Source organism: Caretta caretta, chromosome 15 (genome assembly GCF_965140235.1).
Source record: "Caretta caretta isolate rCarCar2 chromosome 15, rCarCar1.hap1, whole genome shotgun sequence".
NCBI classification, from domain to species: Eukaryota; Metazoa; Chordata; order Testudines; family Cheloniidae; genus Caretta; species Caretta caretta.
Window position 1 is genome coordinate 3,157,825 of NC_134220.1, and position 17,835 is coordinate 3,175,659.

General features: G+C 53.3%; 1 protein-coding gene across 11 annotated transcripts in view; it reads left to right on the top strand.

Annotated features, from left to right (window-relative positions):
* Positions 1-12,966, top strand: part of OSBP2 (oxysterol binding protein 2) — a 371,738-nt gene extending 358,772 nt beyond the window's left edge. For all 11 annotated transcript variants that reach the window (XM_048822247.2, XM_048822244.2, XM_048822243.2 and 8 more), the window contains 5 exons: positions 1,912-2,015; positions 2,635-2,730; positions 3,415-3,599; positions 4,940-5,160; positions 5,961-12,966. In XM_048822247.2, coding sequence (XP_048678204.1) covers positions 1,912-2,015; positions 2,635-2,730; positions 3,415-3,599; positions 4,940-5,160; positions 5,961-6,103 — 749 coding nt within the window. In that variant the 3' untranslated portion in view covers positions 6,104-12,966. The remainder of the gene's footprint in view (positions 1-1,911; positions 2,016-2,634; positions 2,731-3,414; positions 3,600-4,939; positions 5,161-5,960) is intronic.
* Positions 12,967-17,835: the final 4,869 nt, after the last annotated feature.

Below are 17,835 nucleotides of genomic sequence, written 5' to 3' on the forward strand. Positions count from 1 at the left end.
CCAGCTCTGCCTGTGACTGTACGGCAGCACCCCGGATTCAGCCTGCTCCGGAACACGGGGGGTCGGAGATCTTGCTCCAGTGACTTGCCGAGGGAGTTTGCTTGGAACCAGATAGTAGGAGGAATTTTGCAGCTGTCTCCCAAGTGGTGGGCAGGGGAAAGCTCTCTGCTGTCCCCCGCACACTGATGAGAGGCTCCCTCACGCTTCACGAACACAAGCCCGTGTGGGGTATGCCCAGACGGCAGTGAGAGGTGTCAGAGTAGCAGCCGCGTTAGTCTGTATCCGCAAAAAGAACAGGAGTATTTGTGGCACCTTAGAGACTACGAGGAGACATAGCCAAGCTATCTCCCTCCAGTACCAACGCGAGGGGACGGGCTGGCTGCTCGAGAACCTGCCCTGGGTTCCGGCAGGGCTGTGCAGCTTGTGCTGCTCCCAAGCAGTCGCAGCGTCACTGCTATTGTTCTACATTGGCACAGATGACTCGTGCCTCCCAGTGGGGGGGGGGGGGGGCAACAATCTAAAGGGGACGACATGTCACCGCCCCACGTGTTCCTCTCTACAGCAACCCCCCCCCCACAGCCCCTGCGCCCAGCGCCGGGCTGCCGCGCTCTCCCTGCCCCACCTGAGTTGCAGGGGGGTGGGGGGGAGGCTCTGTCCTTCTCCTTCTGTGCCTCTGCCCCGGCGTGTTCAGCCGCTCTCCCTGGCTGCTGGGCCCAAGTGCGGCGCGGGAGAGAGCAGCCCCTCACGCAGCTGAAGTTGGCCACTGCTGGTCACTGTCTGAGAGAGCCCAGCTGGGGAGGCAGCAGCCTGCCCTGCCCCCTCTGCTCCCTGCCTGGGCCCAGCTGCCAGAGACAGGGGCTGAGCGTGCTGGGGGGCAGGCATAGTGGGAGAAAGACAGAGCCCTTCTTCCTCCCCCTCCACCCCACAGGCTAAGCAAAAATTGGGAGGGGCGGAGCACTTGACCCCGGCCATGTGTCACCTATGTACAGAGCTCTCCCCACTCCCAACAAGCCAGTGGCCTGTGCAGAGTTCCCTCCTCCACCCCCACCACCTTGACCCCAGACGGAGCTTCACTTTTCAATGGTTCCCTTTTAAATACAAATTCAGCATGGGGATAACTGGAGGGCTCAAGGGAAGAGGTTCCACCCATGGACAGCCAGGCCTGGTCTGCACAGCCATAAAGCGCTATGTCACCGGGGACAGGCTGAGCTGGGACTGGCCAGCCTGCACCGGGCAGCACAGCCATGTTCCCAGCGGGCTGCCGGCCACGCTGCTGGCACCTGTCCTGAGCTGGGGCTGATAAAAGCAGCAGACCAGGCCGGGGCCGTGCTGGCCTGCTCCCATCAGGAGCACAGTGCGTGGATGGGAGGGAAGAGTTCACATCTGCCAGGTGGGAAAAGCCTTAAGCCAGGAAACATTGTTCAGCTTTTCAGCTCCTAGCAGGGCGCGTGGGAGCAGCGGAGAGGTGAATGAAAATGTGGGAATGGGAAGGGGTGGCGTCCCTTTAAGAAGTGTGAGACCATGTCTACACTAGCTAACTTACAGCAGCACCACTGGACCGACGCAGCGCCGCTGCTGTAAGATGGCTCGTGTAGCTGCTCTGTGCTGTAAGATCGCTCTCCCATCGACATGATAAACCCACCGAAATGAGTGACAGTAGCTGTGTCTACCGGAGAAGCTCTCCCGCTGACCGAGCGCTTGTGCCGGTGAAACTTACGTTGCTCAAAGGGGTGTTTTTTTTCACACCCCTGAGTGACATAAGTTTTGCCAACATAAGTGCTAGTGTAGACATGGCTGTAGTCTGGTGTCTTCATGGTGCTGCTCGAGGATAGCACAATATCTGACTGTCCCCTAGCGTGGGACTGTCTCCCTCATCTCAAAGCAAAGGGCTCTCTCCCTCTGCCTCCACAGGTGCCATCCATCTAGAATTTCACTCCAGCGGGAACCACTATGTCTGGAGGAAGGTCACCTCCACCGTTCACAACATCATTGTGGGCAAGCTCTGGATCGACCAGGTCAGTGGCAAGCGGCGCGAGGATCCTGGTCCCTTATCGCCCCACTCCACGTGTTCTGTCCTGGGTTATTTTGTTACAGTGCTCCAGCAAAGAGGGGCTGGCTTCTGGAGGGGGCAGTGAAAGGATCCCAGCTGCTGGCTGTCGGGAGAGGCTTCCGCTCATCTAGTATGGCCCCTCACCCCCTCATAACCTTCTGAGAAGGAAGATCTATCCCACCAGCTGCAGCGGGCACATGGGGAGGCTCCTCAGTCAGGTCCACCTTGGAGCTCCAGTGGGGTTAAGGGCAGGACTGGCACTCCTGGGTAGCCCCCTTCTGCCCCCTGGAGTTGGCCCTGGCCTTTCTGCCCAGGCTGACAGTGATACTCCCAGTCCAGCACTGGTTTTCCCTCTCCCTGTCATGCCAGTCCCAGTGAACTGGTACCGAGCTGCTAGGCTGGCTTCTATCATCCACACGCACTGGGAACCCAGTCTGTTCGCTGGCACTAGGTTAAAGTGCCTGAGTTCAGGGGACACAGTGCTGCTGAGGATTCTGATTTGCTTGTGAACAAACTGAAACTCATGCCTGATTTGTCTCTTTGTAAATCCTCTCTCTGCCTGTGATTCTGTGTCTTTTCTCTAGTCTGGTGACATAGAGATTGTTAACCACAAGTCAAAAGATAAATGCCAGCTGAAATTTACTCCCTACAGCTATTTCTCCAGAGACGTCCCCCGAAAGGTACGTATCCAGAAAAAACCCAACTCACTTAAGCAGCCTCACACATGGCAGAGGCACTGATTCTTCCCTCCGGGTAGTGCCAGTTGCCAACGGGATGAGAAAGCTGTTGGCTGTGGACAGACAGGACCTGGGGCAGCAGGAGTCCAGCAACCCTAAAATAAAGTTGATGATGATTTCCTTGAAACTGTGTTGGCACCCCCTAGTGGCCAGCTCCCTGCACCGCATGGAATGTGATGGCTCATATTTATCTCTGTTCTAGCGTTTTTAAGGCTAGATAGAATATAGTGAACTGTCCTGCATTCACGTCCCTACCCGCAGTGTTAAACAGGTTCCATCTGGCTCCATCATGTGCTCCTCCAGAGTCACAAGTTAAAGCAGTAACACTGGCTGCCTTTGAGACCCGAGAAGGGCGAGACGAAGCTGGATGGCAGAATGAAGGAGGAGACGGGCTGGGTCTGGGATGAACCCCAGCGTGAAGTGTGGGGAGCTGGGTGTTCCCCTTGCATGACTCTCCTAAGCCTCAGCGCTGCCGTCCCAGAATCAGGCCTTCTGAATGACACCAGGCCCCAGTGCTTACCACGGGCAGCCGGGAGGGTGCGGTGGGCACCACTCTAGTCTCTGTCCTCTGGATGTTTGCAAGCTCCACCATCGTAAGCCCATGTGATTTTCTTCCCCCGGTGCCAGGTGACGGGCGTGGTAACGGACGCTGATGGGAAGGCGCATTACGCCATGTCTGGCACGTGGGACGAAAATATGGAGTGCTCCAAGATAGTTCAGAGCAGCCATGGCAGCACCAGCTCGGAGGGCAAGCAAAAAACCGTCTACCAGACGCTGGCCCCAAAGGTCCTGTGGAAGAAATATCCTCTCCCGTGAGTCCTCTCTGCAGGCTTGGTGTGCTGTGGTCATGCTCTTCAACAGCTGCTGCATTTCAGCCCAGAGGTGGCTGGAGTTCAGTGGTGGGCAAAGTGATCTGAGAAATAAGGACTTACTCCTGCTCTGGCCAGTGCAGGATGGGGACCAAGAGGAACAGCCATGGGTAGTGGTGCTATAAGGCACACTTTGCTGCTTCTCTGAGGTTTGCTGCTAACTGCAGCATCTCCCACCCTTGAGTATATACCCAGGGTCCTGGGTGGGTGGGGCTAGCCCGCTCTGTGGTCAGTGCAACCGCACCTTCAATGCTGTTGTCCCTCATTCTGGCTACATCAACCCGTCTAGCGAGATCACAGCTCTTTTGAGTATATCTATACATGCTGCAATCACACCCCTGATGGCAGTGTAGACAGATCCTCAGTTGCAAATAGGGTTAGGGACTTTATGGTAGCATGGCTTAGAATGGAATAACATGGCTTTCAACACTAAAGGGTGTTTTACAAAGCCATGTTGCAGGCATATTCCAGAACCATGTCTGGAGCCGGCAGGAGCTGGTTTCTAACATGGGTCTGACCATCACGGCTCACTCCCTTTCCAAAACAGTCTCATCAGCTAACATCGTTCCTGGAAGAATTGCGAAGACGTACTCAGCCCGGTTTGGAAACCTGCTTTGCTGACGCGGTTAACGCATGTTCATGGAACTGCTTTTCATGCCAGCTTAGCAATCAGGGTGGCCTGGTTTCCACCCTACCAAATCTTCGTACTCCATTGTGTTGCCTTGTTTGGCTCGCTGCTGAGAGCTAATGCCAAAGGCCATTAGTCCTCCGTGTGCAGCTGCGGTCAAACATGTGGCACAAGCGGCAAAGCACTAATGCACGCTTCTGGCTTTTTGCTAGAATGCCGCCTGTTCTCTGGGATGACTCTTGCCAGCTTGGTTGTGGGACAGCAGCATTGCTGGATGGGGGAAGTGTGTTTGGGAGTGACCTGTGCCCTCTTGACTTCCTGGCCAGTGGCACAGAGTTGTAGGAGGAGACCACGACTCCTGTGGGAAGATCATGGAACTGCATTGGTTGAACTGTTCTCTCATGTGAAGGTACCTTAGGCATTTCCATTGGGGTGGTAGGAGGAAAGGCTCCCCAGAGGAAGAATTCTGCCACCTCACTGAGGACTCCCTGCACTCCAGGCAGGTAGTGTGGCCAGATCTGGATCTAATGGTAGGAGATGCTTAGATACCGCAGTGATGGGGGGGCCATGCAAGCAGATGGATGGATGGAGGGAGACCGTTCGTATCTGGGTGGGTGGAAGAATCCACCCACTAACCTGACCCCTTCTCCTCCAGGGAGAATGCCGAGAACATGTATTTTTTCTCTGACCTGGCCCTGACCCTTAACGAGCCTGAGGAGCGAGTGGCCCCCACAGACAGCAGGCTGAGGCCTGACCAGCGGCTGATGGAGAATAGCAAGTGGGATGAGGCCAACGTGGAGAAGCAGAGGCTGGAGGAGAAGCAAAGAGCCGTCCGTCGCAGGCGGGAGGCAGAAGCCGTGGAGGCCTTGGAGGAAGGTGAGTTTGACTGGGTTGCAGGGTTCAATAGATAACCAGGGGACTCAGAAAGGCTGCTGGTCTCAGGCTGTGGGAACTGCAGCCAAAGGGAGGGAGCAAGTCAGTCAAGTGTCTCAAGTCCCAGAAGAACCATCCCTGAATCTGCCGGAACAGCACAATCCTGAATTGGCAGAGGATTGGGTAGGGAGCCTGGTCGCTCTTTCCCATCTCTAGACACCTTTGAGGGGTTTAATGGACTCAGCTGAGGGCTGGGACTCAGGTGCGCAGTGTGGGTTCTGTTTCAGACTTGCTGGGTGACTGGGCAAATCCTTTCTCCGCTGTGCCAGCTGGCCCACCTATAAAATAGGGACAGTGCTGCTTCCCACCCCCTCCAGCCCCTGGTAGAGATCTGAGGTTCTAGGACCAGATGTGCTGTGTCATTATTGATGTGGCAGAGAAACCCGCCTTCAGCTGCAGTCACACCCATCTCCTCTCCTGAGCTGACTGGGCACAGCCTCTGAGCCTTCCAGCTCTGACACCCCGCCAGGCATCTCTTTGGGAGCCAGCCACAGCACATGGAAGTTTACCAGCTCCCCTGGAAGGCCTAGGCTCATGAATTCATAGGGTTGGCTGGTCCTTCCAAGTAGCAGGAGTTTCGATAGCAGTGGGTGACCCATGCATGGCTTGTTGGGCTGATTCTGATCCCTATGTTGCTGTTCACTGCATTGTGCTGACAACACGGCGGGGATGCCAGCAGAGCAGCCTGGCTTCCCTACAAGATGTGCAACCAACCCTTGTGCTGTGCTCTCCGCTCTCGACAGGCAAAGACTATGAAGGCTACATCCCGCTGTGGTTTGAGAGAAAGGTGGATCCCCTGACAGGGGAGCTGATCTGTGTTTACAAAGGTGGATACTGGGAAGCCAAGGAGAAACAGGACTGGGATCTGTGCCCTGATATCTTCTGAGCTGCTCCTCCCATGCCAGGCTGGCAGGCCACAGGAGAGGAGGAAGAGGAGCACCTGGGACGCATCGGGCAGCATCCTGCTGTTTATGTCACAGCGCACAGAAACACACACAGAGTAAATAAATACAGAAATTTAAAAGAAAATAAATCAAAACAGGGATTCCAAACCTATTTTTTTATGCACTAATAAAATAGCGTTCAGTGTTTTTTTTAACGGTGACAGTTTTTTAGCTACTAATTAGGAACAAGGACACATTGATTTGGTTCATTTTTAGCCTAGCATATTTATTGCTGTCCGAAGTTGCTGCCTATATTTTTTTGAAGCCTCAGCTTTGTTAACTGAGACGTTGACTTCCAAAGAGGCACGCGTTGCGGGGAGACGATGCACAGCCCTTGGAGCTCTTCCTTCTGACTTTTCCCCCGTTTGCCTATGGACTTAATTTTTAAAAAATCTGCTTGTGGTTCAGGTTCCTTTTTAAAGGCACAAGCAACTCTCAGCTCCCAGTCGTCGCCGAAGCTCTAGGGAGAAGACGACTTTTCTAGAGACGGTAGATTAGGTGCTTATTCCTAGGTTCTCCCCATAGTTCCCAGCAGTGCCCCATGCTCCCATAGCTATGAATTAGGTTATTTCTGAAGCTCTTTAGGTGACTTTTAGGGGGATTGTTTGAGTGGATTTTTTCCAATCTGCAATATTTAGTTGATATTTTTTAGAACCGTCTCTAACAAGATGCTTTTTGGATCATGTTCATTTTAGTTTTTCCTTTCAACTGTGTCTTACTGGGAAACCGTTCCTTACAGAAAGCAGAAAAGAGGTGATCTGTCTAGGAAGACTTTTTAAAGCTGCCCTCAGTCAGAGTAGAGTCAGTCTTCGTGGACTAGAGCCAAGACCCTTACTCAGCAGTTCATAGATGCCACCAGTGCTCGTCGGGATCCGTAGCCCACCCAAGCCCAGCTCCTCGAGGCCCCTTCCCCCTCCATGTCTCACAGTACTAATTAATGTTCCCAGCTCTCTTTCCAGGCAGGGTTTGGGCTCTGAGCTGCCCTTTGGCCACCAGGCAAAAAGGTTGAGGCATGGATGGTTACTGTCGTATCGCAGTCAGTGTCAGTCCCCCTAATGGACAGTTGGAGGTGCAGGGAACAGTGACACTCGTTTAGGCAAGGCAGTAGTAAGGTTCATGGCGAGCTTGGTGTGAGAGCCCGGAAGTGTAGTCGGAGGCTCTTGAACAAGCAGATGGCTCCCCTACCCTTTTCATAGAATCATAGAATATCAGGGTTGGAAGGGACCTCAGGAGGTCATCTAGTCCAACCCCCTGCTTGAAGCAGGACCAATTCCCAGTTAAATCATCCCAGCCAGGGCTTTGTCAAGCCTGACCTTAAAAACCTCTAAGGAAGGAGATTCCACCACCTCCCTAAGTAACCCATTCCAGTGCTTCACCACCCTCTTAGTGAAAAAGTTTTTCCTAATATCCAATCTAAACCTCCCCCACTGCAACTTGAGACCATTACTCCTCGTTCTGTCATCTGCTACCATTGAGAACAGTCTAGAGCCATCCTCTTTGGAACCCCCTTTCAGGTAGTTGAAAGCAGCTATCAAATCCCCCCTCATTCTTCTCTTCTGCAGGCTAAACAATCCCAGCTCCCTCAGCCTCTCCTCATAACTCATGTGTTCTAGACCCCCTAATCATTTTTGTTGCCCTTCGCTGGACTCTCTCCAATTTATCCACATCCTTCTTGTAGCGTGGGGCCCAAAACTGGACACAGTACTCCAGATGAGGCCTCACCAACGTCAAATAGAGGGGAACGATCACGTCCCTTGATCTGCTCGCTATGCCCCTACTTATACATCCCAAAATGCCATTGGCCTTCTTGGCAACAAGGGCACACTGCTGACTCATATCCAGCTTCTCGTCCACTGTCACCCCTAGGTCCTTTTCCGCAGAACTGCTGCCTAGCCATTCGGTCCCTAGTCTGTAGCTGTGCATTGGGTTCTTCCGTCCTAAGTGCAGGACCCTGCACTTATCCTTATTGAACCTCATCAGATTTCTTTTGGCCCAATCCTCCAATTTGTCTAGGTCCTTCTGTATCCTGTCCCTCCCCTCCAGCGTATCTACCACTCCTCCCAGTTTAGTATCATCCGCAAATTTGCTGAGAGTGCAATCCACACCATCCTCCAGATCATTTATGAAGATATTGAACAAAACCGGCCCCAGGACCGACCCTTGGGGCACTCCACTTGATACCGGCTGCCAACTAGACATAGAGCCATTGATCACTACCCGTTGAGCCCGACAATCTAGCCAGCTTTCTACCCACCTTATAGTGCATTCATCCAGCCCATACTTCCTTACTTCAGGTTCCTTTTCCTTTCCCCCATTCCCTTGGCTTCCTTCCACTTCCACCCCATCCTCCTGCTATCTCCTTGGCGATCTTTCTCTTGTGCCCACCCCCAATCTGGTGTCCTCTCCTTAGGCTCTACTCCCCTCCCCCAGCCTGGGCCACTGACTTCAGTGTGCAGGGTGGGTTGGGGAGCAGAGCATGGGGGGCTCAGCAGAGGAGCAGGAGGAGAGATGTAGTTATCTGGCAGGATGCCCCAGCTCCAGCACAGGGACCCCTGAGTGAGGCTGGCTCTGTGTTATGCCTGGCTACAAGTCACTCTAGCTCAGTCACATGTGACTCGTGGATCCCAGTTCCCACTCCCCTGATGCACAGATGGGCCAGATCCAAGATCCCCAAACGCAGCTGGAGGGATGCAGGATTCCAGCATGGCTCCCGTGACTATAATGGGTTGCTCCAGAGCCTAGCTCTGAGCACTAACCCCCAAACACCATTAAATCACCCTGCAGTCAAAGGGGAGAGATGCCCCAGGAGCTCTGCTCACAGACACACACACACACCCGCCGCTGGGCCCTGGGCGGTGTCCCACCTCTGGCAGGACTGAGCCTACTTGCTGAGCTCTGTCACAGGTGCATGGGAAAAGCCCAGAGACTTTTGGGCAGAAGGGGGTGAGGGCAGCCTGTTCCTGCACTGCAGAGGGTGTTTGGGGCTCGCATCAGCTGCTGGAAATGGGGCACAACATTGTAATGGCCCAGTAGAAAGCTGAGTGCACTGTGGGCCACTGGCCCCACTCTGCCCTAGGGCCCTCCCTTGGTTCCCTGCAGGAAGGTGGCAGGCAATGGTTTGCTTTCCGTGCTGTGTGCAGGCACCAGTCCTGGACTGTCACTGGCTGCTCCAGCTCAGCCCGTGCTGCAGGGCTCATTTAGATCCATGCACTACTGCAGACACTCCCCTCCCCCCCACCGCAGGGCTGGACGAGCAGCAGGCTTCCCTAGACCAGGGCCCGTTCCCTAGACCGTTGCTGCTGAGTGGCAGATAGCAACCCCTCTCCTCCTCACGTCCCTTCCTGATGCTAAAAAGCCCTCGCTGCTGGGGTTTCACGCGGTGACCAAAGTATCCCTCCCTGGGCAGTGGGTGGCCGTGAACCCAACAGACTTTGGCACATGGACTCGCTCCCTTCCAGTCCCCTGGCTCTGGACCACCCCACATTGAAACATTAGAACAGTAGGGCAATCCCCTTCCATGGGGCTCCTGCTGTCGCCATTATTAGGAATGTCCCATCACTGAACATCCACTGAGCCCGCGCAGCAAACATTACAGCAAACATCGGGCCACATTCACCTCTTGGGCTGTGATGCCAGTGGAAGTAGTGTCTGTCCTGAAACAGCTCTGCTCCTTGATCTCCTGCTTTCTGTACCTCCCTTTCCAAGTGGCCCCCTGTTGCGTGGGGCCAGAGGCCCGTGCACTTCTGCTGCTTCCTCCCCACCGGAGCAGTCTCCTTGCTGGGATACTGAGTGCTCCGGAGATGCCCGGAAAGGATGAGCAAGCCTTCCAGGTGATAAATGAGCAGCAAGAGAAGGCAACTCACTCACACATCCTGCTCTGGTGTATACACGTCTGGTAACTGAACTGCAGGGTGTCCCGCAAGAGCTCTGTCTGCGCTGGCATTTGGGAATGGGAGTGCGGATCTGCACACTGATGAGCCCTGCCGAGCATCCTGGGCTTGAGAGGGAGCTATGTGTGAGCTTTCAGGAGGGCTAGAGGCAGGGTTCTGCCTTGTGTGCTTTCATTTCTGATGTCTTCTGCTCTGGCTTTCCACCATGTCACACCAACCACTCTGCTCGTGTGGGTCAAAGGCCATGCTGGGACAGCTGGGGACAGCCCACACCCATGGGGGAAGAAAAGTAGCAATAATGAACTTCAAGGCACTGGTAACTGAAAACCCAGACTGCACAAGGGGCTCGTATGCAATCAGGTTCCGAAGACCATCAGTCTCCAGGTCAGCCCTCTCATCCAGCACCCACGGACTATGATTTACAACACATATATGTGTACAGTATATATACAACTTGTACAATGTAACATTAGTGAGTGTCTATCAGTGTGGTAACAGCTGATTTCCGCGTATCCTTTAATCTTTTATTTGCTTCTAATTTATATATAAATATATATAAAATTATTTTGCTTAAATTTATATGGTACATAATAGATGAAAAATAATGAAGACAGATACGGCTGTCTGAGGTTTTGTAGTACAACCTGTATGGTACATTTCAGCGTATCTTTCAGGTAGGCTTGTTCTAAAATGAGCAGGGAGAGAGAGGTTTAAGGTAATTGCTTAATTAGCTAAGTAACAATTGCTCCAAAGCCGAATGCTTTCACATTCGAAAGGTGTTAATTAGAAAAGATCATTCCCTTTTAGAAAACAAGGCATTTCAGCTTTCTAAGGCCTGGTCTACACTACAGAGCTAGGTCGAGATAAGGCAGCTTACATTAACCTAACTCTGTAAGCGACTCCACTAAAAGGTAGCTCCCACCCATGTAACTCGCCCACGACACCGACTTAATAACTCCACCGCTGTGAGAGGCGTAGCGCTTAGGACCACGGAGTTAGGTCGATGCAGTGTCAGTGTAGACATCGACTGTTACCATGGGCGGCGAGTTCTATGGGCCCGTGGTGCCCAGGCACCACCGGCCCAGCTCCAGCACTGGTCTCTCCCTCGGGCCTGCCTACTGCCCCCGTGTCCCCCGGACCATTTCAAACAGCCCGGGGCCCCCACTCACCACCGGCAGCACAGTGGAGCTGAGCAGCTTCCTGCCTGCTCGCTCCACGTGGCTGCCGGCCCCACCCTGTGGCTCCTTGGCGGGGTGGGTCTGTGTCCTGCCCCAAGCACTCCTGCGGCCAATAGGAAGCTGCAGGGGCAGTGCCTGGGGGTAGCAGCGCACGGAGACCTCCCGGCCCGCTCTGCCTAGGAGCCCCAGGTAAGCACCGCACCCCCCATTACCACCTCCTGCACCCCCACCCCTTTCCCACACACACACCCCCTCTGGCCCGCAGACTCCCTCCCAGAGCCTGCACCCCTCACCCCCTCGTACACCCTCACCCCTTGCCCCAGCCCAGAGCCTACACCCAGCACACAAACTCCATCCCAGAGCCTGCACCTCAGACCCTCCTCTCCCACCCAAACTCCCTCCCAGAGCCCAACCTCTCACCCATCCTGCACCCCAATCCCCTGCCCCAGCCCAGGGTCTGCGCCCCAGACCTCCTCCCCCCACCCACACTCCCTCCCAGAGCCTTAGGTAGGTGGGGGGTGGAGTTGGGGGGCGAGCTCTGGGCATTCTGGGCACCACCAAAATTTCTACAAACCTGCTGCCCCTGGCTGTTTCTGCCTGTCAGAAGCCATCCCTCAATGCCCCACACTGACAGTGAAATCAGTGCAAGTGCTTCTGGTGAGGACGCACACCACCGACAGGAGCGTAGTGTGGATGTGCAAAAGGGATTTAATTACTGCAGTGGCTGTATGTCGACGTAACTTAGGTCGACTTAATTTTGTAGTGTAAACTTGCCCCACAGGAAGGCTGTCAGTATTCCAGCTAGTTGCCATGTTCGAAATTCAATGCGGTGTTCTCCTCTTCTCTACTTGAGCAGACTGGCACTCGGGTCCCACGGTCAGCCAGTGCAGGCTGGCTGTGTGGGTTGCCGGGGACCCAATAAAGCAGGGGAATCTCTCCCTTTTTTGAACTGCTGGGTTGATAACACTGAGCCGCTTGGATCCAGCCTGCCGGGCGACTATTGCATATTCCATCATGGAGGCATTTAGACCCTAACTCCTTTTGAGACAGACTTTACGTAACTGTGGGAGCACAGAAGGTTCTCTGCTCCAAAGCTCTTCAGTCATACCTTTCTTTGTTTGATTTATAACAACATTACATTGGGGGGGCGGTCCCACTCAAGTTCTGATTCAGGTTCATAAAAGGGAGTCGAAATATAGCTCTTTAAAATGCCTTATTTTTCCTTGCGTATTTTGTCCCAACAAGTGTTAGCCCAGAGCTTGGAACAATAAGAGATTCCTACATCTGCTGTCACTAAAACAGGACCCGTGTGCTGTTGCAGCTAACCAAAGTGCAGAGTGAAATTAAGTGTTGGCACCTAAATGCCCAGCTTTGCTGGTCTCTGGGGCAGCAATTAGTCCTTGCTGATCTACCTTCAGTAAACGCATTTGTGTAGCAGCCTCATACCCAGACACTACAGAATAGCAGAGCTAAAGAGGGGAATATTGGGAATACACCCGAAACACCCAGTCATTTTTAGGACAGCTAATTTTAAAAGCAAACTACTTCTCTGACACAGTTCCTTTAGTGACAACACTTAATCTGAGCACTGTCCTGGTCTTTCTGTTTTCCCACCAGAGGATTTTAATGTCATTCTACTGTAAATGCTGTTGAATGTAATTCTTTGGAACAATATATTGTGTGATCCCTCTTCTCCTACACAGGAATAAAACTTGGATTCAGGAGTTTTAAAATGCATCATGCTGAAGTGTCGTCACTTACTCCACTGGGCTGCCCCTGGGGCTCGGGAAATGCTCTGTGCGAAGCTGGAGGCATGGGGGGCAGTGAGCACCGCAGGGCAGTAGCAGCTGGGTGGGTTGGAGATGCTCTTCTATGGGGGGCTCTGGGTGCTTCCTGTGGGGATTGGGAGCTGATAAGAGTTCGAGGAGCATGTCACTGGGGTAGCCAGGGGCGTTGGGTCCCCAGGTTTCTTTTTCAAGACGGGGGGTGTCTCAGCCATTGAAGGGATGTGCTGGGAGGTGGCACAGAGGTAGCAAGCCCCAGTGTAGCTCCACTGGCATGTATGTGGCACCAGCCCTGGCAGAAGGTTCCCTTGTGCTAATTCACCCAGGTCTTTCAGGGTAACTGGCTCCTTTTCCCCTTACGCTGCACAATGACCACATGTCGGGTTCAAGGAGCTTTGGGAACCATTTGCTAAGTAGCAGGCTGCCTGTGCCCTCTGAATCCTGTCCTTGTTCCCATCATTTGCCCTGTCCTTCCTCCCCGGGTCCTCCTTAAGTCATGGTGAATGGGAAGTGGAGGGAAGCCCAGGCACTGGTGAGTGAGAGGGGCAGCAGGGCCAGGCAAAGGCCACTGGGAGTCAGGTGGGGCCAGGTGATGGCAAACAGGGGGAAAGGGGGTCAGTGAGACAGTCTTCCTGGTTGCTGCCAGTGTTATGGAAGCGTTTGAGAGCCCCTGATCTAGAGGGTGATCCAGCCACTGTCGGGGAGAGCTGCAGGACTTTGCTGAATGGTGCCAAGGTGTAGCTGGCCTGGGAGATCCCAGTAGGGATGGGACCTCACGAAGGAAAAGGCCACAGCCCTGCAGGGACCAGCTCTGAGCAATTTGGGCTGAACAGGTGCCTAGGACACCAGCCCAGCCTGTAGCCCTTCTGCAGTGCGCCACCTGCCCCCATTACAGGGCCTGAGACCCAAGAGGAGGATTTCCCAGCCATCCAGTTACTCCACCCTCTCTAGCAGCAAGGACAGGGCGCCTGGTGGCTAAGGCTCTTGCCTGACATTATAGATTTGTCTCCCCCTTGCAGGCAGATAGCTCTGCTCTCTGCCCCCACCCCTATCTCTCTCAGGAGCCCTCCTGGTGCCCTGCGCCTCACCCTGGACACCTGGCATCTCACAGTCCTGCCATTGCACAACCTCACGAACTTGGCAGCTTGAGGCTGAGCCTCTGAGCGGTTTCCTTAGCCTCTTAGGTCCCCAGTCCTAAGAGCTGCTGCCTCTGTGCAGTCGGCAAGGTCAGATCCCATCTGATGCCTGCTCCAGCCAGGGTCCTGCTTGGGCAGAGAGATGGGATTGGCCTCTCCCGCAGCACATGTGCTTTCTCTTCCACCTTGCAGGGTCCCACAGTCACAACTGCGATCAGAGTCTATGGGGCCTTTGCCATACGGGCTCCTCCCTGGATGTCTGGCTCTGCAACCCGCGCTAAGAGACACATTAACACTGTTTTGAAGGTGTTTGCAGGGCCACTGGCCCTTTATTTACTACCTGCCTCTGCCCCCACCACCTCTTTGTGTACTAGAGGATCCCTGACTCCGGTGGGGATATGTTTGGTTTGTTTGAATTCAACCTGGGGTTTCTTGAATGAGACATTGAATGTTAATCAGTTTTTGTTAGTACATCCCCTCTAATGCTTTTTAAATTACACCATTGGTACATTAAGAAGTTCCTGCTTGTATTACATTATTTGTAGCATTGGCCAACACATAATTAACAGTTCTATAACCAGAAGCCAGAGTTTAAAGTATAAGCTCAGATAAAATGCTGATAGACATGGCATGAGAAGACAAGACAATCAAACAAGACTGCACCTTCAGACTTAACTGCATTTCCTGACTGGAGAGTGCCTGAGAAACTGCAAGCTCTCTGAACTCCTTTCTCCCTTAGATTTTCTTCCTATAGGACCTTACTTACCACTTCTCAGAGTTGGTGAAAGTCAGCTTTTTTGAAGTCCATTTGTCCTTATTCTGCTGCTCTCACTCCGTCCTTTCCTTGGAATCATGAAATCTCTCATTTCCTGATCACATGCACTTAAATTGTCTTCCACCTTCAGATTTACAACCAATTCCTCCCTGTCGGTCAGAGTCAGGTCTAAAATAGCTGTCCCCCTCATTACTTCCTCCACTTTCTGAAACAAAAAGTGATCCTCAGTACATTCCAAGGGCTTACTGGAAATTTTGTGTTTTGCCATATTACTTTTTCAACAGATGTCTGGGTAGTTCAAGACCCGCATCACTACCAGGTCTTGTGTTTTGGATATTTGTTCTAGAATGACTCATCCATCTCCCCTTCCTGATGTGGTGGTCTATAGTAGACTCCCCTTATACCACCCTATTTTCTCCCTTGTATGTGTACCCAGAGACTTTCAGCTGGTCTGCCTCTCACCTGCTCTGGATCTCAGAACACATGTATATATTCTTGATATATAATGCAACTCCTGCTCCCTTTTTTCCCGGCCTGTCCTTCCTGAACAAGCTATAGCTCTCTATATCAATATTCCATACATGAAATTTATCCAGTCAAGCCTCTGTGATGCCAATTAAGTCATAATTTAGCTTATGGACTAATCCTTCCAGTTCTTCCTTATTTATTCCATATACTCCTTGCATTTCTGCATAAACATCTAAGATGTTGAACTGATTTCCCCACTGATTTCCCACTTGTTCCTCCGATGACCCTATTCTAATTTTCCATGTCCGACTCCTCCCACACCCAGCATCTAGCCCTCTGTTAAGGTCACCTTTTTTATGTTTACCTTTGGGCTTTAGTCACATGCCCCCCTTGAACCTAGTTTAAAACCCTCCTCACTAGGTTAGTGAAAATGCTCCTCCCTGTCTTGGTCAGGTGGGTGGTCCTTCCTTACTCATCAGACCTACTCACTGTGTGTATCAGAGTCAGATCTGCTGACCGGAGTGACAAAAATATTTTCCCTACGGTTTACTCCTTTTAGCAGAACCCAGGGCTGGGAAAGAAGGAGACGAATTCTGCTGTGGCTCATGCAGCAGCCACAGGACTATTAACTAAGCACAGATCACAGCAATGTTATTGTAGCTGCTGATATCCAAACCAGAACAAGCCCAGTGTGACTCTCTGACCACAAGGTTGTTTCTCAGGAAAAGTCTTTTTCCTCGTGAAACGAGCTTATTTGAGCCAGTCAGTGAAGCCGCAGAACCGCACAGCGATCACATCCCATTTCCAACAGGATTTGTTTCAGGGAAATTCCATGGCCTGTTATACAGGAGGCCAGGCCCTTTCTGACCTTGGAGTCTTGGCCATTTTGCAGTTGCATCTGACTCACAGATCCACCGATGTGGTGCTCTCGCACAGCTCTGGAGCAGTCCCCGGGAGGGTCCCCTTCAGTGTGTCAACCCCCTTAGGGGCACACTCTCGCCCCTTGGCTTCATCGCCTCCTGGGACCCAACTTTGGAGCCTTCAGCACCCCTGCTTCACGCCATGAGCTCCCCTCAGCAAATCCATCTGGACTGGACACCTGGGGGAGACTTCACTGCCAGAAGGAACCATGCACTCCCAACTTCCTTAATCTGGAGTGACTCTCAGACAGTGTTGTACAAACATAAGGGTTTATTAGAAGTCTAGAACACAGCATAGAATGTCCTTAGTTAATAGAGAATGGAAAGTTACAGCAAAGTATATCTGGACCCTCTCTGACCCCCCTCTTGAATCCCAGTCCAGAAAATTCTCTCCCTCTTCTAGCAGCCCAACACTTAACAAACCCACCTGATCCCTCCTCTGTCCTTTGTCCTTGTTCCAGGACAAACCTCTTCACCTAGCCCTCCCCATTAGCCTTTTTTTCTCCAGCTGGTCACACCCAGCTGGCTTCCTGTGGAGGAGTCACCCTCCATGGTCATTAGACTCGGTACCAAACATCTGGCCAATTGGAGTGGCCACATTGTCTTTTTTGTGCTCTCCATGGCATGGGTTCCAGGCCCCAGTCAGCCAGGTGTCAGTCACGCCTGTATCTCTGGGTCACTGCAAAGAGTAAACAACCTTTTCCCACCACCTAGTTAACCAGGCACCACACAGGGGAAACCAAATCGCACACAAGATTCATACAAAACATTACAAAAATTTCCCACAGTCACAGATGTTACAGCACTGGCAGAGTTTCCCAAATGCCCAAGGAACAGCGCATTACCAAGACAGACAATGCCTATTTTTAAAACCTCCACTCTGGTTAAGGTTTGTGCCTTGGGCCTGTTGGGTACATTTGGACCCTGCTGTTGGTGGCTGGTTAGACTTGTAAGCTCCTTGGTCCAGGGACTTCATTTTCCTGAGTGTGGAGTTCAGGGCTGAGCTCGGGGCAGCAGGCCCTGAACAAACATGGGCTAGGCCCCTCCCGGGGGGGTTGATTCTTCCTCACTGATGCTGGGTCTATTCTCTGGGCCCTGAGGCAGGAACTGCAGGGGCTGGTGACCCGGGTTTACTCTGTTTTCTATGCAGGGCAGGATCCTACCCCATGGGCCTTGGGGCTCCCTGCAGAGCCCGGCAGTCGGTGCCATGGGCCGGACTGGTCCCCGCGCGACGGCCCTGTCCTGGGGGCTGGCGTGGGGTGGGGGTGGCTTGGAAAAGAGAGGAGCCCCCGTAGGGGAGGGTCTGCAGTGCCCCGGCGGCCAGGCTGGGGAGGCGCACGGGGCTCCGGGCGGGGATGGGGGCTGAGGAGCGGGGAGGGGCCCGGCCGGCCGGCGCCCGCGTCTCCCGCTTTGGGACGCTCCAGCCGCCGCTCCCGGCCCACGGGGCTTCCCGCCGCCTCTTGTAAGTTTCCGCCTCGCGCCGTCGCTAGGCAGCGGCTACACGTGCCCGCCAATGAGAGCGC